This window comes from Equus przewalskii, chromosome 14 (assembly GCF_037783145.1).
Source record: "Equus przewalskii isolate Varuska chromosome 14, EquPr2, whole genome shotgun sequence".
NCBI lineage: Eukaryota > Metazoa > Chordata > Mammalia > Perissodactyla > Equidae > Equus > Equus przewalskii.
Window position 1 is genome coordinate 18,958,796 of NC_091844.1, and position 23,198 is coordinate 18,981,993.

The 23,198-nt window shown below is 47.4% G+C and overlaps 1 protein-coding gene across 2 annotated transcripts in view; it reads left to right on the forward strand.

Annotated features, from left to right (window-relative positions):
* The first annotated feature begins 453 nt into the window (after window positions 1–453).
* The window catches only part of TRABD2A (TraB domain containing 2A), a 56,439-nt gene continuing 33,694 nt past the window's right edge, over window positions 454–23,198 (forward strand). Inside the window, exons 1-2 of one of the 2 annotated variants that reach the window (XM_008515965.2) lie at window positions 454–760; window positions 9,682–10,242. In XM_008515965.2, the coding sequence (XP_008514187.2) occupies window positions 653–760; window positions 9,682–10,242 (669 nt within the window). In that variant the 5' untranslated portion in view covers window positions 454–652. The remainder of the gene's footprint in view (window positions 761–9,681; window positions 10,243–23,198) is intronic. The other variant, XM_008515966.2, reaches the window with a different exon arrangement.

Below are 23,198 nucleotides of genomic sequence, written 5' to 3' on the forward strand. Positions count from 1 at the left end.
TCTTAATACTATACCCCCAAATCCCGTAAGTGAAGGCGTTTGTGGATCCAGACTTTAAGTGAATGTACACGCTATTCCCCTCTTTTACAGACAAATCTTCCATGCGATTTCCTTTATCTAAGTGAACTTTCCTTTTAAAATAGCCTTTCGTTTATTTCTTTGGTCTAGCTCCTTCAGTCAAGAGCCACCCTCAGAACTGGCAGCATAAACGCAGACGGAAGAGCAGCAGCCAACACGATGTTAGGTTGAACCTAGAAGACAGTCCTGGAACTTCACTTTTCCCTTCTCGCCGGCTCACGAGGTGGCCGGTGGCCCTGGCGGGCTTTGGGCGGGAGAACCCGGGGCCGGGGCTCCAGGGCCGCAGCCGCTCGGGGCGGACGGGCAGCGGGAGGGCTGGGAGGGGTTAGGGCCGGGTCCCACGTGGCCGCGGCGGCCGCAGGGCTCCCCGGACCCCGCCCGGAGGCGGCCGCGCGAACTGCAGAGCTGGAGGCGCAGGGCAGCAGGCGAGCGCCCCGGGGCCCCCGAGCCCGGCGCGCCTTGGCGGGCGCCCGGCGAGCGCGCAGCCCCGCGGCCGCTGGCTAGCCCGGCCGGGCGGCCACTGCTGCCTCACTCCTTCCTCGGCGTCCCGGGCCTCAGAGCCGCTGTGAGGAGGATGAGTCTCTGGAGCTGGTTCCTGCTGCCGACCCTCTGCCTCTTGCCCACGAGCGCAGCCCCTCGGCGCGGCGCGCCCGCCTCCGCCAACTGCGAGCTCAAGCCCCAAGTAAGGCGCGGGTGAGGCGGCCTCCCGGCACCTCCCGGGGGTGGTCACCTTCCGAACCCCGCGAAGCGCCGCGCATTCGGACCCCGAGCCGACTCTGGGGACCGGGCTCCCACTGCGCACGGCGGCGCCTCTGTGCTCTCGCGTCCCGCCGCGGCCCCGGGTCCTGCTTTCCCGCGGGGCGCAGCCCTCCGGCCGCGTGAGACCTTGTCCCCCAGCCCTCGCCAGTCGTCAGCCGAAGGGAGTCCAAGCGGGGTCCCCTGGGTCTCTCCATCCTGCTTCGCAAGAAATCCGGGGGTGAATCCCCGAAGACAGAGGAGGCACATTTACTTTGGAAGTTTGTTCTGCGCTCTCTTCCCTAGTGTTTAATTTCTCCTGTTCTTAGCGAAAATGGTAAAAGCACCCCGCCGCTGCTTGATTTAACCTTCGTATATTCAATGTTTGAGTTAGAAGGGATTTTGGGGAGCTGAAGCCAGCTTCCTTGTTTTACCAATCTGGGAAACTGAGGCTCAGAGAGCGACCTTTGTGGTTCGGGTCACAGAGCGCATTCGCAGAGTAACCGGGTCTGACAGCCTTGCGTTCGCGCACATGGCGCTTCTTTAGATAGTCGCATCAGCGTTTTGAGGGTGAGGGGAACCGGGGCGACGGAGGCCCAGGGACCTGCCCGGCTCCACTCAGCCCTGTGGGAGCAGAAGCCGAGCGGAAACCAGGCAGGTCTCGCGTCTGCGAGGCTGGACCTCTTTCCAGACGAATGTTTCCTTTTCCTGATCAGTTTTCTTACGCTCGGGATTTTCTGTCGCTCTCTAGTCTCTCTCGTCTAAGCGCCGTGGAGGTTGAATTTTGCGAGTTTGTATCGGTGGGTCCGATCTCTGTGGATCCCTGGCCATGGGACGTGTAATTCTAGGCTTGTGCTTCGGGTGGCCTGTGCGCCCTGGGGCGCCGGGTGCCGGCGTTTAGGGGTCAGCCCACCTTCGTTGACACCTGCGCAGCACCCGGGTCCGCGTCCACCTCTGGGTATTCATAATTTTATTCATTGTCCTAACCACGGCAAAGGAGAGGGTGACCTCCCTAAGCCGTTCCTGGCACACGGGGCTGGCCGGGGAGGCGCGCGGTGTTGCTGAGGCGCCCGGGGCTGCTGAAACGCGGGGCTCTCCGTCCAGGAACGCAGGAGGCGCTGTGGCTGCAGAGGGAAGCCTGCACCGGGGAGACCCCAAACTGCTGCGAGGTGGCAGCTGCGTGCTCGTTATACAAAGCAGAAGCCCAGCCTTCCTCTGAAAGCAGAGTGTCTTTCGCTTTGGCAAAATCTATTACCAGCTCGTGATTATTTTATTACAGATGAGTCCTGATAAGCTCTCTGCTCTCTTCTTTTGAATTTATCTTCCCGGGTCTTTTATTCTATACCAAACTTTTTGGTCTCAGGACCCCTCTACCTTCTATAAACGTATTGAGGACTCCAGAGAGATTTTATTTATGTGGGTTAACTGAAATATTAGTAAAATGCAAGTTTAAAAAACAATGTTAGTAAATACACAAGCACATAAGCCAATAACCGTCAGAGCGGTGATATCACACGCACGTAGCCTCTAGAAAATTCTGTTTGTACACTTGTGAGAGAATGAGAGTGAAAAAGGAAAATGTCTTAGTATTATTATGAAAATAGTTGTGTCCTTACAGACTGCTTGAAAGGGTCTTGGGGACACCCACAGGTCCCTGGACCACACTTTGAGAATCGCTGTTCTATTGCGTGGGCACACTGTCTTGCCCCTGGGGAGGTCAGAAGGGCAGTCAGTGGCAGGGCTGTGTGCTTGACCTGCGCCTAGAGGGCACTGTGGGTGGGTCCCCAGGGAGTTGGGGTCTTGCGATTGGAGAGTGAAGGTCTGGGATCCAGCGTCCAATCCTTGTGGCAGATTTCTATAGCATTCTGGAGGGACTGTGGCTTGAGAGCCAGCTTGGTTTTCAACTTTAGTTAATCATTAGAGAGTTCTTCTGAGCCACATCCGTCCACAGACACTGCAGGCTTTATCCTGGGCACGGCACAGGTGGAATCTTTTCCTTATCGATATTCAAACAGAACTCTCCAGTGTTCTTCACTGTTCCTGACTGTGTTCTTTACTTGCTTTTTCTTCCCCCAGATGTCCACATGCTTGCACCCATACTTCCCTCTGGCCTTTGCTCATATTCTCTCAACTAGACCCTTCCTGATTGCCTATCAAAAGTTATGTCAACCCCCCACAGCACCTGCCCTCCTGTCTGCCTTCCTGGCTTTATTTTTCTCTGTGTCTCTTAACTACCATCTCATAAAAATTTTTGTTTATTGCTAACCCCTCCAATGTAATCTTCCTTAGGGCAGGAATTTCTGTCTGTTCTATTTGCTGCTGCATCCCCAGCACTTAGAAGAGTGTCTGGCCATAGCTGATGCTCAATAAACGTTTGCTGAATGAAAAGGATACACTAAGCCAACTTACTTTAGTCTCATTCCAGCTGGTCTGCTGAAGAATGGTCTTTGAAAAGTGCAGTTGTCACAGGTCCTGGGATGCTGGGATGGGAGGGGCTGAGGGGTGCAGCTGCTTAGGGACTTAGCCCACATCACACAGGTTGTCATTGTGCTCCTTTGTTCTGTTTCATTGCATGGCTTCCGCACGTGTGTGTTAAAATCTCTGGTAATTCAGCTGATGGAACTTGTAGCTTCTTGTGTCTCCATCATCCATGGCTGTGTCTTTCTCTTTTGAGAACGATTGCAGCAAGGTTTAGAAGGGACAAGTCAATAGGGTTCACTTTTTTTCCTTTTAAGTCATCATAATGTTAAAATACATGGCGTCCTCTAGTAGCATGTGGTGGCCACGGTTACAGTGAAATGGGGCAGTAGAGCAATTTTGTGGGTTTTTGGGGAGGCAAACAGCCCTACCCCTGAGAGTGTCAGTATGAGGGAGGCAGGGCAGTTGCACCCGGATGGTCACTGCGGTGGGCTGGGGGCTCACCAGGGGACAAAGGCAATGTAAGAGCTCCCTGATCAGAAGCCCTGAAGACTCTTCTTCCAGCTTGTGCCCTCCCGGCATCCCCGCGGGGCAGTGTCACGGCCGGCAGGGGTGGTTGCTGGTGCAGAGTGGGAGACGGGGTGCCCCGTTCAGTCAGAACAGGACTGCAGTTACTGAAGAAGCTCTACAAGATGAGGATCACTCTTTAAAAACACTTTAAAACTCCTGGCTTAGCATCCAATTGTGTTATCCTGAAAAGAGGGAATCGCAAGAGGTAGGACCCTGAGGATTTAAAGATGGCAGTGTGGGTTTATCTGGACAGGTCACTGGGGCCAGGAAGGGGAGCTGGACAGAGCCTTTCCAGGTTTGGAGGCAGGCAGCTCTCCTGACAACATGGCACCTACTAGGAGATTAATTGAAAAAGATACGACTCTGAATCTCCAGTAAAGTCTGTCGCATGTTAAGGCTGCATAACGTGGTGTTTGAAACTCCGGGCTCAGCAGCCAGCCTGCCTGGCTTCAAATCCTGGATCCACTTAGCAACTCTGTGACTGAGGATAACATAATAGACTTCTTAAGGCCTCCATGTCTCCATCTGGAAACGGCCAGTGTCTTATTTAGCTGTGTGTCCTCCCAGTTCTTCTCTTCCCATACTCTCCTGAGTGGGCATTGGCAGGCTCTCACCCCCACCATGCCACCAAAGTTGTTCTTGTCCAGGTTCCCAGTGACCTCAGTGTTGCTCAGTCCGGAGGTCGGTTCTCAGATCCTCGACTTACTCGGCCCATCGGCCACACTGAACCCACTTGCTGACTTTCTCCTTGAAGCTCTTCCTTCGGTCGGCTTCCTGCTCCTCTCATTTGCCCAACCACCTCGCTGGCCGCTTCTCATTCTCTTTTGCTGGCTGGTCTGCTTTCCCTTGATTTCGCAAGGTTAGACCATTTCTCTCCTGGTTACACGTCGTCCCCTTGGAGATCTCATCCTGTCCCATGGTTTTAGATAACATCTAAGTGGTGACAATACCCTCATTTTTGTCTGTGGCCCAGGCCTCTCCCTAACTCTAGACTCGTGCATCCACCTACCAACTTGACCTCCCTACTTGGTTATCTGCTTGGCGTCTCAACTCAACAGGGCCAGAACCAAACTTCTGACCTTCCCCTCGAATCCTGTTCCACCCCCTGTCTTCTACATCGTGGTTGATGGCAACTTCGTCCTTTTAATTAGCCAATATGTCAGCAGATCCTGTTGGCTTGAGCTTCCAGAATAGATCCAGAATCGGATGATGTCTCGTCAGTTCTGTCGCTGTCACTCTGTTCTCTCACCCGGATTATTTCAGTAACTTCCTAACTGACCTTGCATCTGCCCTCACCCCTCAGTAGTCTGTTCATCACAGCCACCAGAGTGATCCTGCTAACAGGTTAAGTCAGCTCGTGCTGCTCCTCTCACAAAAACCTGTGCTGGTGCCCGTCCTACTTGGCATAAAAGCCTGAGCCCTTCCAGCGGCCAACGAGTCCTGTGTGGCCTGGCCTTGCTCACCTCTGTGACCTTTGCCTCCTGCTTTTTTCTTCAGTCATCCCGCTGCAGTCACGCTGCCTCCTTGCTGCTCCTTCATCACTACGACATTCCTGCCTCAGGGCCTTTGCACTGCTCTTCCTTCCTCCTGGAGGGAATGCTCTTCTCTCAGATAGTCCCACAGTTTGCCCTCTCACCTCCTTCAGGGCAAGCCTTAAATGTCCTACCAGACATTCAATGACCTTCCTGGTCACCCTGTTTAAGACCACATCCCTCCACCACCAGTGCTCCCTGTTCTCTTTGCTGCTTTCATGTTCTCCACAATAGTATCACTAACATTCCCGAGGCAGGGGCCTGTGTTTCATTCACTGGTGTGTTCCTAATGCCTAGAATACCCTAGTGCCTGGAACAGTGTCTGGCACACAGTAGGCACAGCATAAATAATTGTGGAAGAAATAAGTGTTGAACGAATGTAGTAGGATAAGCCAGGTGCAATGCTAGGATGGTGCCTGGCAGCCAGTGAACATTCAATATCAGCCGCTGCTCTGAGCATCGTTATTGTTACTCCGTGGCTAGATGACAGAACATGAGTATTGTTTTGTTTTGTTTTGTTTTGGTGAGGAAGAATCACCCTGAACTAACACCTGTTGCCAATCCTCCTCTTTTTGCTTGAGGAAGATTGGCCCTGAGCTAACATCTGTGCCAGTCTTCTTCTATTTTCGTATGTGGGACGCCATTGCAGCATGGCTTAATGAGTGGTGTGTAGGTCTGCGCCTGGGATCCAGACCTGTGAACCCTGGGCGGCCGAAGCAGAGTGCACCAAACTTAGCCACTGCGCCACTAGGCCGGCCTGAGTATTGTTTTTTAAAAAATCTGAGCAGTTTTCAGTGAAAAGATCATACCGTGACTGTATTTCTAGTCTAACACTGATTGAAAAGGCCACATTAAAATAACCGAATAATAAAATAAAAATGGTACATAGAGATGAACAGACTATGCTTCTGAAGAGAAGTGCAGGTATTTTGGGGTAGGATGGGACATTAGGGAGATTAGTGTATCGGATAAAAACAAGCCAAAGGCACACCACAACGCGCCCCCTCACCTCGCCTCTCCACATACCCCGTGGTCCTGCAGTGTGGGTTTTCCGGGAGTATATTTGTTCAATGTCATGGTCTCCTGATAAATGACAATGAAGTGGGTGCCCATGGGGTCAATGATAGCATTTTAGCCCTTTTGCTGCGTCTCCCAGTTGGAAACCGCTTGGAAGTCCCTTGGTAGACTGCATGGACCTTGTGTGACTAGATCTCTTGCATAGATCAGTGGTCGTCCCCAGTCAAGTCACCATCCAGCACTCCTTTGGTCATCAACTTACCCCCTAAAATGAACAAATAAGCCAGACTAAACCTGTGCTGGGAAGGCCACGTCTAGCGAACCAGTTGCATTTATAGGTCATTATTTTGTTACCCATTTTAAATTGACCAAAGCCACAACTGTCAAACTCAGTTTTTGATTAGCGAGCTTGATCTAATTCTAACCAACCGTGAGAGGTTAGATTACTTAATTAGCCTTGGCAACTGATTTTTGGTAGATGTACAGTTTCCATTTGGCTTTTTAAAGTATTTAAATAACCTGGGGACCCTCATTGTCCCATAAGAGGATGCCTGAGGGCTGCCTGGAGACCCCATACCTGTTTCATCTCTTAATATTAATTCAACCATTGGTAGGTTTGTAAAATTTTTTTTAAAATACATTCTTTCTTTCCTCTCTTCATTCATTTAACAATTACCTGTCTGATTTGTTTATTACCGTAACCTATGGCAGGGGTTATTATCTAATGTTTACAGATGAGGAAACTGAGGTGCAGAGAAATGAAGTGGCTTTTAAAAATCTAGATGGGGGCGCTGAGAAAGAAGCAGAAATTAGGCATCTTTTGCCCAGTTAGTGCATTCTTGAAAAGATGTGTGTGAGAGCAGAACTGTAATTTAAATACTTTAAAAAACAGCCTTGCAGGCTGGGGGCTGGTGAGATAGGCTGTGTTTGGCTTGCGTGCTGTTTAAGAAAATCAAGGCAATGTTTTCCAATTAGAAGATTCTATTTAAAATCAGGATTTCTAGTTTCTTTGAAAAGTCCGTTCTGGAGCACCAGACCTGTCCCCGTGTGGCCAGCAGGGGCTAGGGTCGCTTAGCCAATATCCTTTATGGAGAGTTGTGGGCTCCTTTGCTGCTGACCTTTCCGGACCCATTATCTCACCCCCAGCCCACGTGTTCACCTGCCTGCCTCTGCCTGCATCTGAGTGGTCAGATGGTGTTTTGGTGGAAGATGGCAAGAGGGGAGGTGGAGCCGAGAAGGTCAAAGGCTGTGGGAGGAGGGTCCCTGCTTCAACCAGCTCCACTCTTGTCGGTCTTATATTTTGAGATTCTGTGTCGCCTTTCATTTGAAAACAGGTTGCTGCAGCTTAAACAGTAACACACAACTGCAAATACAATTGATCCTCATTATTTGTAGGTTCCATATTCGTGAATTTGCCTACTTGCTAAAACTTATTCGTAACCCCAGTGCTTATGGCACTTTCACGGTCATGTGCAGACATGCCCAGGCTGTGAGCAATTGGAGTTGCCCACTGTTCACGTTCCCAGCTGCGATCCAACAAATTGATGCTCCACCTTCTTGTTTCTCGTCTCATACCGTAAGCAAGTGTCATTTTTGTGTCTACTTAGCGCCATGTTTTTTGCATTTTTGTGCTTTTTGTAGGTGATTCACTGTTTAAATGTCCCCAAGCATAGTGCTGCTGTGCTGTCTGGTGCTCCTCAGCGCAAGGGGCTGTGATGCGCCTGACGGAGAGCATGCGTGTGTGAGATGAGCTCCAGGCCTGAGCTATAGTGCTGTTGGCTGTGAGTCTGATGTTAATGAAGCAACACTATGCATATATTAGATAAGGTGCTTTTCAACAGAAGCACATGGAAAACAAGGTTGGGTATTGATCTGTTGTTGAAAATGTTGTGACCAGAGGCTGGCAGGAACCCAACCTTGTATTTCCGCCAGGATCACGGGTTCAGTATTTACTAATTCACTGTTTCTGGTGACTTTGTAGACCATAACTATGACAAATAATGAGAATTGATTGCAGATTGAAACCCCACAATCCAGGAAAGCTGTTACTTAAAAGGCTACTCAAATTAAGCCTTTTGTAAAGAGAATGTGTTCCAAATCTTCTTTCCTATAAACCTGGATTTTTACATTTCCCGGTTGCCTGATGCGTGGCTCACCCCATATGTATATCTGACCTTTCTACTTGAACTCCTGAGGGCTGCCCTGTGCACTTTTTTGTACAATGTTTCTTAATAAACGGACACTTGATAAATGCCTGTTGTTGAGATTGAGAGACAGTCGGGGCAAAGGACACAATGGCTTGGCCTCAGGTGGGTGTGCCCCACTGCTCAGGACGTAAAACTTCTGGGAGAGAATCCATGGAACACCATCCAGTTCTCTGCTACTTTTTTTTTTTTTTTAAAGATTGGCCCTGAGCTGACATCTGTTACCAATCTTTGTTTTCTTCTCCCCCAAACCTCCCAGTACATAGTTGTCTCATCAAGCCACGCTGAGGCGGCGTCCGTAGGTCCTTCTAGCTCTCTTATGTGGGACGCCGCCTCAGCGTGGCTTGATGAGCGGTGCTAGGTCCGTACCCAGGATCCAAACTGGTGAAACCCTGGGCTGCTCAAGTGGAGGGCGTAAACTTAGCCACTCGGCCACAATTCTCTGCTATTGAACAAGAAGTCTGTTGTAGGAAAGAAATGCAATAGGACAATCCATGTTCTAAAGGGACAGGAGTGAACTGTGAAATCAGGGGCTCGTTAGGACCATGGTTTCAACCTTGGCTGTACCTTGGAACCACCAGGGCAGCTTTAAAAATATCACCTCTGACCCCACCTCCAGAGATCCTGATGTGATTGGTCTTGGATGGGACCCAGACATCGGACTTTTAAAAGCTTTGCAGGTGATTCCAGTGTGCAGCCAGAGTCGAGAGCCTCTGCCTTTGGGAATGTTGGGTTTGAGATCGGAAGAAGCGGAGACCATTAGGTCTGCCTGGGAGGAAATGCTGGGCTCCCCAGGTGTCTCTCTCCTGTAGCAGGTGTGAACTTGGAGCCCCTTGAGAATCCCCTCTTTAACTCCTGCCCGGTTCATTGCTAGGGACAAACTCAAAGGTAGTGATTGCTACTGCTTTCTTGTCTTTAATCAACACTTTGATGGAAAAGGGAGAAAGGATGCTGAAATACAGGCTGCCTTGAGGGCTTCTCTTCCTGGGAGGTCAGTCTACCTGGACTCAAAAGTCTAAATCCTATTTTGATAATTTTTCTCCTGCGGTGTGACTTGTCTCTTAAATTCGCCTCTCAGGTTCCTGACCCTCCATATGACATCTTGATGTTGTCTCTTTGCCTTTTAGCAAAGTGGGTTGAATTCCTTCTTGTGGACCATAAAACGAGACCCACCATCTTACTTCTTTGGCACGATCCACGTCCCATACACCCGGGTTTGGGACTTCATCCCGGACAACTCCAAGGAGGCTTTTCAGCAGAGCAGCATTGTGTACTTCGAGCTGGACCTCACGGACCCCTACACTATCTCGGCTCTCACCAGCTGTCAGATGCTGCCGCAGGGCGAGAACCTCCAGGATGTGCTCCCCAGGGACATCTACTGCCGCCTCAAGCGCCACCTAGAGTATGTCAAGCTCATGATGCCCTCGTGGATGACCCCAGACCAGCGCGGTCAGGGTCTCTATGCCGACTACCTCTTCAATGCCATCGCGGGGAACTGGGAGCGGAAGAGGCCGGTCTGGGTGATGCTCATGGTCAACTCTCTGACCGAAGTGGACATTAAGTCCCGTGGGGTGCCCGTCTTAGACCTGTACCTTGCCCAGGAGGCTGAGAGGCTGAGGAAGCAGACTGGGGCGGTGGAAAAGGTGGAAGAGCAGTGCCATCCACTGAATGGGCTGAACTTTTCACAGGTAAGACCCTCTTTGCGTGAAGTACTTGGCGCTTGACTGTGTGGGTGAATCTACTGAATTACAGTATAGGAGATGGGCCAGAAGCACAGTTTATCTAAAATTGTGTTTGCTTAAGAGCGTTATTCTGGGGATTAAAAAATAAGGCTACTAGTCAGTTATGTCGCTTATTTGTGTATTACGACAAAAGCAAACTTGTTTTCTCTTGTCATCCCAACAAATATTGCATGCTTTATTACTCATTTTAATTCAGGTCATTCATTAAGGAGCTGCTTTAAGAGGATGTGGACAGTGTGAATGCTAGACTGGCTATCACGGGCTATGGCCTAGTTTGAAAATGATACTAGCCATGGCCGTTTGAGGTAACATCAGTCCTGTTGAGATCATTGCTGTCCCTCTTTAGGACACTCCCCCCAGGAATTCCTTTCCAAGGCAGAGTTGTGCTCCTCCTAGCCATAGTTTACGGATCCTACCTGAAGGCATTGGCTGACGTTCAAGAAGTTCTTCACTTCTCATAAGACAAGCAATACTTTATTAAAGTGCTGTTGTTTGATTGTTTTGGTGATATTTGTTGTTGTTGATGTTTTAAAGTGCATTAGATACCTCTGGGGGGGCCATGGGAATTTTGTAATATGAAATAACTATTCTTGTTTTGCAAATATTCTTAGTGGTTCGCCTTGGGATATTGGTCCTCGGAATAAAACTCAACTCTCTAGGCGTTAGCAGCTCTTCAAGTGCTGAACTCGGATTGTTATTTAAAGCGTTTAAGGACATTCAAGAGCCTAAAAATAGTGTTCTTGAGTTGATAATGAAATTTTTAGCGAATTTACCTTGCTAAAATTCTCTAATAGTATTAATAAATACTCAGATGCTAAAATATAGAATTTGTTTGGCACATCAAGACTTATGGACAAGATAAGGGACCACTAATTGTCTGCATCCATCTCCTGGGGGTTTTCTTGCATTATTTTGGAAACCCAAAGGGCCCATATTCTAACTTTTCCAATGTTTGCATTTAATACAATATTTTGCAAAAGAAAGATGCTTTGATTTAAAGGCTTATTGAATTTGACCTTACAGGTTTGAAACTTGTGAGCACTTTTATCTGAGCCAAAGCCTTCTTTCATGCTTGCAGTTGGGGGGAAAAAGGCTTGGAAGTAAAATCTTAGCTTAAGCAAGATATCCTTGAAGGAAGGTGTATAGCACTGTCTCTTAAGATAATACTACTAATTGAAGATCATTTAAGATACATTTTAGAGCACTAGTCTTATACACTAGACTGTCATGTTGATTTCAGGACACATTTTCAGGGTTCATGTAGGTATTTAATATTTGTATACTAAATTTCTTACAAGCCCTTGAGTTTAAGCCAGCGAGGTTGTAGTTGTTTAAATTTAGGGGGAAAAATTATATGACTTATTCCTGAGACTCTTTCTTTAGTGTAACTCCCCTGTGCTTCATTTCTAAACAGGAAAATGCTCACAACCTTAGTGTACAGCTCAGTGATGTTTACCATGTGCATATACCGTGTAACTACCACCCAGATCGATTTATTGCACGTTTCCGTCACTCCAGAAAGCTAGCATAAAGTTTTTATTGCAGCATAACTATACGGAAAAGTGCACTTGAGGAATTTTCACAACACATCCATGTGCCTAGCACCCAGGGTGGGACCCAGAGCTGCACCAGCTCCCCAGAAGCCCCCTCACTCCCCCACCCTGAGGATAACCACTATCCTGAAAATCTTGGGGCATCGATTCGTTTGCCTGTTTTAGAACTTCACTTAAACGGATTTACGCAGGATGCCCCCTCTAGAGCTTGGCTTCTTTCACTCAGCGTGACCTTTCCTTTGTGACTCACCCGTGTTCCTGTGTAGACGTCCATCGCTCATTCTCATTGCTGTGTAGAGTTCCATCAGAGTGTTTGGGGTGGTGGTCGATGGAGTCACCTTTTCAGCAAGTCCAGAGTACAGGAAGATCATTTGTATTCGTTTTGATAGAAGACGAGCCGTCACTCATTCCCTAGGGCCCCTGTCTTCTCCTGCCCATTTGAGGAGTGGCTGGTTCCTTCCTCCTTGATCACTGAAGGTCTGGAGAAGGACGCGAGTGGGTGCCTGACTGCAACTGAGACAGGGAGATGGCCAGGCCCCGCAGGAAGGATCCCGAGGCTGCTTTGCCCAGCCAGGTGCAGGGAAGAGGCAGAGAGCAGATGGGCAAGATGAGTCTTGCCTTGGAGGGCTGTCAGCCTGCCTGGGAGGAGCTCTGAGGGCCTGCGCTCCAGGGCTCCCCACCCACCTCTTGAGTTGCAGTGCGGGGGCAGCTTGAGACTGAGGCACTGGCTGAAGCTGGAATGCTGTACTGGTGGTGGGAGAAGCCCCGGATCCAGAGTCAGATGAATTGGGTTAGAATTCCTGCACCGTCACTTTACCAGCGTGTGACTTTGAGCTGTTCACTTAACTTCTCTGAACTTTAGTTTTCTCATCTTTCAAATGGGCATAATAATACTTGCCCTACCCCCCTATTGTCAGAACAAATAAAACAGTAAATTGGAAAACACTTCATAAATACTCCACAGATGTAAGGGGAAGAGAACTGACATACAGTGCCTACTATGAGCCAGGTGTCTGGTCGTTTTACATTTAATCCTCAGAATTTTGCAAGATAGGGAGTAGCATCCCTATTTTAGAGATGAGGAAACTGAGGCTCAGTGGTCTTAAGAAACTGGCCCACGATCACAGAGCTAACAAATGGGGGAATTTGGGTTTAATTCTGGATGGGTTAAAGGTCCTAGTGGCTTTGAGTCTCCAACAGGACATGGTGGTCAGTGTGAGACCCTGGAGTTTTGAGTTGTAGCAGACGATCCTGGACTTAAGTTGTCTAATTCATTAGTCACTGGCTACATATGGCTGGCTCTTGAGCACTTGAATTGTGGCTGGTGTGACAGAAGAAGTGAATTTTAAACTTTATTTAATTTTAAGTAAAATTTAAAAACTGATACTTGATTCATTTACTGGAAAACTTTTAAGTATGCTTGGAAAACTTGGGTATGTGAATCTTCTTTTTCAACTATGAATTTTATAAAATTGAACTACGGATCAGGTATTTCTGATGAAAATTTAGTGTCCAAATTGAGAGTTCTGTGAGTGGAAAATACACAACAGATTTTGAAGACCAAGTATGAAGAAAGCAAGTAAAATATACCATGAATAATTTTTTGTATTGATGGCATGTTGAAATGATAATTCTTTGGATGTATTGAGTTAAATAAAATATATCATTAAATCTCATTTCACCTGTTTCTTTTTCCTTCTTTTTTAATGTGGCTACTAGAAAATTTAAAATTAGGTTTGTGGCTCACTGTATTTCTGGTGAACAGCGCTGATCTAGATTGTTTTTGAATGAGTGTGCCCGAGAGGCAAGTCCACTTGGAGGCCATGCTGCCTGGGATGGTCCCATCACTGTCCCTTTGTCCCTCTGCCTAGTCAGGGCTCAGCTCTGGGGAACCTCTAAATAACGCCCTCTGGTGTCACTGGTCTAGGGTCAGCTTTTCTCCACTGACTTGCGATGCTCTTTGTTTTTAGCATATCTCTTTTACACACACACACACACACACACACACACACACACACACATTCTGTTTCTGGACTTTGCATTTTGTTCCATTGATCTGTTTGCCTATTTCTGTGTTAATTCCACATCTTAATGATGGTAGCTTTATGCTACCTTATAAAAATTTGATAATGCTTTCACTTTCCTTAATGATTCTTAAAATCATTTGGTTTCATTATGATTTTGTTAATTTCTAGATCAATTTGGGAAAAACTGACATTTTCCCTCATGTTAAGCCCTATAATCCAGGAACATGTTTATCCTTTCCATTTATTTTAATCCCCTTTTTTATTTTGTAGAGGTCTTGATCTAGATTTTGTTCAATTTGTCCCTTTATTCATTGTTTTTAATATAAATTTTGCTGGTGTAAAGACTCTTTTCTCATTCTATTTTCCATTGGTTAATTTTTGTATATTAATTTAACCATTTAATTGAAATCATGTATTCTAAGACTGTTAGTTGACTGTCTTGCTTTCTTAGTGACCAGACATATCATTGATAAATAATTATTTGTCTTCACCTTTCCACAGTTTGCCTCTTTTCTTTTTCTTGCCCTAATGTGTTGACTAGGATCACTAGAACAGCATGAAGTGGTAGTGGTCAGAAAGGGCAGCCTCCTTTCTGTAACTTGATTGAGGGTGCCTTTGATGTTGCACCATTAACTATGATGCTGGCAGTTTATTAGTCTTTATGATGTGAGTGAAACATCTTTGAATTTCTGTTTTACTAGGAAATTCATCAGAAGCAGTTGTTGTTGCTATTAGTGGAAGTGGTTGTTGAGTTTTATCAAGATCTTTTTGGGTTTTTTGCCTCTGTTGTGATGTCTTTTTTTATTGAGATATAATTGACATGTAACATCATATTAGTTTCAGGTGTACAACATAATGGTTCGATATTTGCCTATATTGTGAAATGATCACTACAATAAGTCTAGGAAACATCCATCACCACACATAGTTGCAACATTTTTTTTCCTTGTGGTGAGAACTTTTAAGATTTACTCTCTTAGTGACTTTCAGTAATGTCTTGATCTTATGTCTTTCTTTTTTGACCTCTATCCATAGACTTCTCAGTATTAAACCATCCCTGCCCAGCTGGCCCTAAACTTCAAAGACCGGGGTGTGAGCTCATCAAATTATCCCCCTAGCCACCCATTCCTGTAGTCATTTAATCAACACATCTGTTGCATTCCTGCTGAGCACGGTGCTACATAACGATAGGGTGTGATGGGGTTGTTGCTCCCCAGAACCTGTGGTCTTTGCAATACAGGTGCTCAGCTTCTCCAGGGCAGGACTCACGACTGTTTTCCAAGGCACATGCTGGAAACACCATGCTGGTACATAGTCGATGGTCAGAAGCTTCTGTGGGATGAGTGATTGAAGGAGTGTGTAACTTTGCCAGGCCTCTCTCTGTTCTAGATCCTTCACGATTCCATTATTTTGCCTCCTCTTCTCTCCCCCTTCACTTCTCCTCTACTGTTGAGAGCTAATCGTTCCCTTCAGCTATCTTGATTTGGCATCAGGGAAGCTGTCCTGTCCGTGGATTTGATCTTGCCTTCTCGGGGCAGACACCATCCTTACCCCTCCAGGATGGAGTCTAGTTATGACTCCTGTTCATGCCTACTTGGTACTGCTGGCTACCTTGCCATTCCTACGTGAAGGGAGTACATGAGCACAGAGCTGGAGGCTCAGCGATGCAGGGCTCCCCTCACTTCCCTACCCATCTGCACAGGTGGGTTCTCATCGAAGATGTTGGGTTCCCTAGGGAAAGGATCTTCGTAAATCCCATTTCCACAGTCATACGCCACCAGGCATCTCTGCACAGGCTCCAGGCATGGGGCACAGTCTATTGCTTCCTCTGAGGGACTGACCAGAGTGACTCTTGTCTAACCACACAATTCTCCTGCTTGCTTCCCCAGTGATGGACTGGATGTCAGGGTAGGGTGGGGCGGGATTTGAGACAACCTCAGCCTCCTCAGCATTGGAGTCTGTCCTTTGGGACCCTGTCGCATCTAGGTTTGGGGTCTGAGTCATGAGATCCAAAAGCTAATATGAATGCAACCAACAGGTCTGGGTTGCCCTCTGATTTCCAAGTGCAAGGGCTGCATCTCTGGGCTTTTAGCATCCCAAGAGGCAGTTAGTTGGAAGTAAAAGTCCTTTACAAACCCCAAGGTGCTCATTCTCAGGATCTGAATTGCTGTTGGCCAAGAATTGTTTCTTTGTTATTGTTTACTCTTGCCAATAGATGGCACTAACATTTTTCATGTTTGCCTTTCAGCTGTCACTATTCTACTGTACTTTCCAGCAGTAGGTGTCACCATGAGTTCTTGCCCTCTTTACCACCAGGACCCTAAAACTTACTCTCTCAGCTGAAAACCCGTTTTTTTCTTTTCCACAAGGTGAAACCTTAAAACAGTGATTTGGGCCAGGGGACGTACTTCTGGGTCTTATGAAAAAGTGCATTTTCTGAGTCACAGTTTTGGGGTATTGGGGAAGATGGGGATTTTTCTTCTTTGGAGCAAATTGTCTTTAGAGGGGTCAGCCACCTAATAGAAGAAACAGCTGGCCCTCGGATGGGGCTCTGGAAAGCTCCAGGGCAGGCGAGGTGGTGGAGGCAGCCCCTGTCCCCAAACACTCATGATCTGCCTGGCAAGGCAGGGCAAATTCTTAGAAAGATGCTCATCTCTCCAGCTCTTGCTATTAAGGGCCTGGTGAACAGTGGAGGAGTGGGAGCTGGGGAGGTGCTGGCAGGCCTGAGAAAGTCTCCTGAGGAGGGAGTGTCAGATTCCTTGAGGAGGAGGGGACCTGCCAGGCTCAGGGGAGACCTGTCACGGGAGTACCACGCAGTGCCTTGTTTGTACTTTGCAGGTCTCTCTGCATAGTCTCACATGAGGCTGGCAGGTCTTTGTTCCCAGAGGCCCTGCAAGAGTGTGTAGAGACTGTAGGGCTGGCCTGGGCTCCCTGGGCTCTTGTTTTCTAATGTAGTTCTGCTTCTAAGTGCTGCCTCTTGCCAGATTCACACGTCTGATTTGCTGAGGGAGTTCTTGCTCCCCCATCATAAATCCCAATAAAAGCAGGTGGTCTCATCTTTGAAGCTGACCACGATGCTGATGAGTGACTTTTACACATTTTCCATAATCGAAGTGGAATATGCTTCAAGATGGAGATCTTGACATTGTATTTTTCCTGTGTAGGTTTGGTTTAAAATAAAAGCCCAGAAAAAAATATGCGAACACTCCGAAAGGGAACTGGATCCTAAAATATGGGTAGATTTGTTTGTGAACGTGAGCATCCTTAATAGTGACTGCTTTGAGGCACGTGAGCTGTGTGTGGGCACACGCTGACCCCTCTGCTGGGAACCCTTCCCCATTCTGTCTGTCTGACCAGTGGCTGATCCAGCTTACATATTATTTCCTCTGTGAAAACCTCCCAAGCCCACAGTTGACCATCCATGGTGCTAAGCATCCTTGCGAAAGCCTCTGCTGGAGCCCTGATGACTGCTTCCCCCAAAGGTGTGAGTTCCTCGAAGGCTGGGCCCTGCCCTCTTTGTCCTTGTACCTCAGATCCTAGCACGGTGTCTGGCTTGTGGGAGGGGCTCACAAGTGGTTGTTGGATAATGAGTGGACCACTCCAGAAGGTCAGCCAGGTAGGACACGTGAAAGTCAGATATCAATGGGCAGAGCTTGGAAAGACCAGTGGGAGATCAGTGAACGTGTAGGTAGCTTGGCTAAAATGGGACACAACCTGAGTGTGTGCTAATTACTTAAAAAGTTGAATACAGCCTTTCTAACAGCCATGCTAAGATTGGCATCTTAGGGGCTGGCCCCGTGGCCGAGCGGTCAAGTTCGTGCGTTCTGCTTCAGTGGCCCAGAGTTTTGCCGGATCGGACCCTGGACACAGACCTAGCACCGTTCATCAAGCCGTGCTGTGGCAGCAGCCTGTATAACAGAACTAGAAGGACCTACAACTGGAATACACAACTATGTACTGGGAGGCTTTGGGGAGAAGAAAAAATAAAAAAGATTGGCATCTTAGAAGGAGGAGGGTGAAAGGGCACACGTGTGTGGTGATGGATTGTACTTAGTCTTTGGGTGGTGAACATGACGTAATCTACACAAGAATCAAAATATAACGATCTACACCTGAAATTTATATAATGTTGTAAACCAATGTTACCGCAATAAAAAACAAGTTGGCAACTTAAAATTCACATTAAGTTCAATCCTTCCACTTTTATCTCATTCTTTTGCTTTTTCACAGTCTTTCCCAACATATTTATAGAATATTTTTGTGTTCTTATGCATAGGTGGGCGAAGTGCTGCGGTTACTGTAAATGCCCTAGGAGCCCGTGACATCTATTCCTTGAATTAACCTGGTCCGTGCTTTCGCATAGACCATCAACACTGACGTCGTGGGTGGGCACTGTCTTCATAAACTGGAAGTCTGCGCTAGGCCATTAGCTCTCCCAGGGGATCTTCCACAGCATTTCTTTACCGTGGCCATCACTTTCATTTCTTACTTTTTGACCAGGAATGGAAAATTGAATCAACCGTGTGGCTCCTCGCTGGCTGTGAAGTTCACCAGCTCCGAGACGCGGGCTTTAGCTTTGTTTCCACCTGAGAACAGCCTGCTCAGGACTTGAGTCGTCTTTCCTTTTTTGCTTGTTTTTATTTGGGACACATTTCTTCGGCGCTCAGCATGGGCTCGGCCCTCTGTTCCTTATTTTAGGGATTCAAAGACAAAGCAGGGGTTGATCCTGCCTTTCCCTGGCTCTGGGCTGCTCCTCTAATGTCCAAGCGAGCTTTAGAAAACATTAAGTATTTTTGTACACGTGCGTGGACACCACATGTGCTGCTGGTGCTCTGATCTCAGCTGGATCTGCCTGCTCAGCTGCCTTTGGGGTCAAAAGAGAAGCCCTTCAGGGGATGCTGCAGCCTCGGTTCTGTCCCATATCCCTGCCTCCTACCCTTGCGAGCTAGGCTGGGAATAGAGAGCTCCTTTGAACCCCTGCAGCCAGCTCTCCCTTCGTGGACCAGCTCCAGGACACCCCGAGACTCCAGGAATAACTCCCAGCATGTCTGTTTAGGAAGGAAGAAGAGCTCTTCCTCCTCCTCCAGAGAGTCCACCTCCCTAGCAGGGGTGGGTAAGGCAGAGTCTACCTGCTCACAGGGGAGGGGAGAAGGGAAAGGAGACTGGTGGGATTGGGGCCAGCTGTTACCTGGGACCCTCTAAGGAGCCCCTTAGGGTCTCAGCAGGTCAAGGTGCTCTAGGGCCCAGAGATGGAACAAGGGGGCTGCCCTGGACTCGAGGCGGATGTTGGTGATATTGTATCACGTCACGCCACGGACATTATGGCATTTCTTCTCTGTTGTCTTTTCCTCCATCCTTCCTGACATTCTTCCGTGGAGGCCCTTCCCTTTCTATTCACGGTCATTCAGAGCTTAAAAGGGAGCGAGCGGGGCCCTGGTACCAGCTTCCTCAAGGGCTGTGGAATCATAAAATGTGGAATCATAGCCCAAGAGACCCCATCCCTGCCTCCCCTGGCTCCACCCCAGGTGCGGGCCGGGCTCACAGGGAGCCTCTGCTCTTGGGGGGTGTGTTGCATAGGGGAAGTTGCTTGTCACTGAGCAGAATACCAGCAGGTGGGGTGCTGCTGCTGGCTTCTCAGGGAGAGGACAGCTCTGGGCATGTTCTGTGCTGTCTGGGCTTCAGTTGTGTCCCCAACTTGCCTGTGACCAGGCAGCCATGTTTGTGTTTGCAATGGTCACAGACTGGACGCTGTCTGACAGGACTGCTTATATTGCTGACCCAGCCCAGGCTGGAAGTGATTTTGAGAGGCTGTAGGGTGAAAACCCCTACTGGATTGTTCTGTAAACCTAGCACTAGGCAGAGAGAAAGTATGTGTAGATATCTGAGACAATTTGTGACTGATCAGGGTCCTGACACCTGCCTGTGCCCCCTCCCCCTCCTGGCCCCCCTTCCCCCTGCTGCTCCTACCTCCCTTCCTAGATTTGGAGCCTCCAAGATCCTTGTCAGCCTCCTTTTAGGTTCCTGTTCTGACCCTCCCCTTCCCGCTGCACACCTTCTCCACCTGTCCCAACCCTCCCCCCCTTCCCTGCTCTGCTGTGGAGTGTGATAGTTCAGAAAATAAGTGCCATTGCCTAGAAGACAGAAAAGAGAAGCAGAGTGGGAGTCAGCCCTGATGGCCCAGTGGTTAAAGTTTAGCACACTCTGCTTCAGTGACCTGGGTTTGGTTCCTGGGCGTGGAACCACACCACTTGTCTGTCAGTAGCCATGCTGTGGTGGCGGCTCACATAGAAGAACTAGAAAGACCTACTACTAGAATATACAACCATGTACTGGGGCTTTGGGGAGGGAAAAAACAACACAAAAAGAGAGGAAGTTTGGCAATAAATGTCAGCTCAGGGAGAATCTTTCCCAGGGGAAAAAAAAGGGAAATCCTTCATTAAAAAAAAAAAGAGAAACAATGGTATGCTTCTCAATTAAACAAAATAGGAACATAGAAACAGTGGAGAATGAGAGAGAGAAGGAAATAAGCAGAAGGAGGGAGGATCAGTAAAGGGATTATGAAGGCACGAGACTAGAGTGTTCTTGCTTTTCCAGTCTCCTTCATAGGGGATGCAACAGAAATCATGTTAAATGCCTTTGGTGGACATAAGGGACTGTATTAATTGGTTAAGGCTGCCATAACAAAGCATCACAGACTGGGTGACTTAAAAAACAGAAATTTATTTTCTCTCAATTCTAGAGGCTGGAAGCCTGGGGTGAAGGTGTCTACAGAGTTGGTTTCTTCTGAGACTTCTCTCGTTGGCTTGTAGATAGCGGTCTTCTCCCTGTGGCTTCACATGGTCTCCCCTCTGCGTGTGACTATGTCCTAATTTCCTCCTTTTGTAAGGACAGCAGTCGTATTGAATTAGGGCCCATCCTAGTGACCTCATTTTAACTCAGTTATGTCTTTAAAGGCCCCATCTCCATATACAGTCACATTCTGAGGTATGGGGGGTTAGGGCTTCAACACATGAATTTTGGGGGGGGACACAATTCAGCCCAGAGTAAAGATACAGATTTTGGGAAATGGGGTAGATTTTTGGCATCATTTCAAAGGTGTCTCGTTGCAGGTATCCAATTCAAGGTGAACACCCTTGTGTGCGAGGTGTGTGTGTGTGTGTGGGTGAGAGAGGGGAGGGCGCTCGGTAGTGCTGAGTATGCAATGGGTACTGGCATTCTGGTTAATTCTCTTATAACAAAGTCATTTTTGAGGATGTCACTAAAGGATGTCCTCACAGAGCTTTTGGTGCCAGAAGTTATGGACTAAAACGGCAAATTTAGCTGGATGCTTGTTTAAGATACCAGAAGGCTTAGGGTGGAGCCAAAAAGGAAAGAGACGTGAGAACTGCTATTGGTTGATTAAAAATGTCGACCTAGAAGAGTGTCATCTAGCTGGCTGACTTTTAATTTAAAATGGTAGCTATAATCTTTATGTGGGGTGTACTGCATAGCAAATTGATGTGGCAATGAAACTTCTGTGAATTTATCCCACACAATGATTGAGCTAGTGACAGAGAGGTACGTTGGTTATTATCAATTGCAGTGTGATTGATGATATAAAATAAGTAGAAACAACCCATGTGCCCAGCCACTGGGGACTGGTTAAGTTATGGTCTATCCAAGCTGTTGAATCCTGTATTATTAAAGGTGCTTGTGTAGATCATGGATCACAAACTTAAATATCCATAGGGGCTGGGTAGGTAACATGAATGAATGAAGCTGCCTGTGTTGGAAGTGGGGAGTAACAGGAACTGTGGCATTTGGGAGGTGAAAATGCCAAGTATAAAGAGGGCAGTGGCTAGTGGGTTCTAGCCTGTCGTTGGCCATGTGGAAATGTGCAACCAGTGTGGCCAGAACTTCCTATTTTCCTTTTTTGTTAATAATTTGGAAGTGCATTACATAATTTATTCTTTTTTCCTCCAGTTTTATTGATATATAATTGACATACAGCATTGGATAGATTTAAGGTGTACAGCATAATGGTCTGACTTATGTATGTTGTAAAATTATTACCACAAAAAGTTTAGTTAACATCCATTATCTCAAATATATACAAAAAAGGGGGAAAAAATGAGAACTCTTAGGATTTACTCTCTTAACTTTCCTATGTACCCCACAGCAGTGTTAACTATAGTCATCATGTTGTACATTACATCCCTAGTACTTGGCTCATAACTGGAAGCTTGTACTTTTTGATCACCTTTATCCAATTCCCAGACCTTCCTATTTTTTAAATAGAAATCAGAAGTCTGGATTTTTCTGGAAAATGTCCCGGTTTTTAAATGTGGTAACTACCTAAAACAATTAACACATTGTGTGGCACAACTAAGGCTTAGCTGTGAGCAGAATGGGCACCCGTTTCCTACCTCTGATGTAGGATGTTCAGCCTAAGCCAGTGCTTCTCAAAGTGTGTCCCTGGCCAGCAGCATCAGCATCACCTTGGAGCTTGTGAGCAATGCACAGTTTTGGGCCCCATCCCAGACTTCCTGAATTAGAAACTCTGGGAGGAGCTTAGCAATCTCTGGTCTGACCAGACCTCCAGGCGATTCCGATGCACATTCCAGTCTGAGAATCACTGGTCTCTATTCTTGGTTCCTACCCTGGTCCCTGTTCTCATATTGCCTCTGGAAGTTACCTCAGGTTGCAGAAGACTCCTTTTTCTCCTGAATTAATAGCATCTGCCATCCATACCACCATGGGGCAGTTGTTCATTTGCTACCTTGTGGTGGCTGTTGAATGATCAGGTTTACGGTTATTTAATTCTTATATCGATGTTTAACTTTCTATGTGTCTATTTCGTCTCCTGAACCTGCATGTAAACTCCTAGAGAGCAAGGATCTTGATTCACCTCTTATCTATGAGTCCAGCACGGTGCCTCACACATATGATATTTACTAACTGCTGGGTGCTATTTGAAGGTAGTGTTTTCTAATCGATCCATCAGGCCATACTGTCTTAAACAACCAAAACCACAGCATTAACTCTGTTGTTTGTTTCCATCTTTACTCTGATTTTTCCCTGCTTTTTAACCCTCCTGGAGTAACTTTCTTCCCGCCACCAGGGCAGGAATGCTGGTCACACAGTAATGGCAGCTTCCCTCTCCCGCCTTCCTGGTGGATGACTCTGGTATGAGAAGAAGTGCAAGTTAAACACACTCCGTGAGGGCTGTGTGAATGTGCTGACAGCTGTGAGGTGCCTGAGGGAGGCCTTCCCTTCCTTGGGAGGAGTAGTTTCCAGTTCTGTGGTGCAATCTTATAGCTTTTCTCCAAACTACCCCTGAACT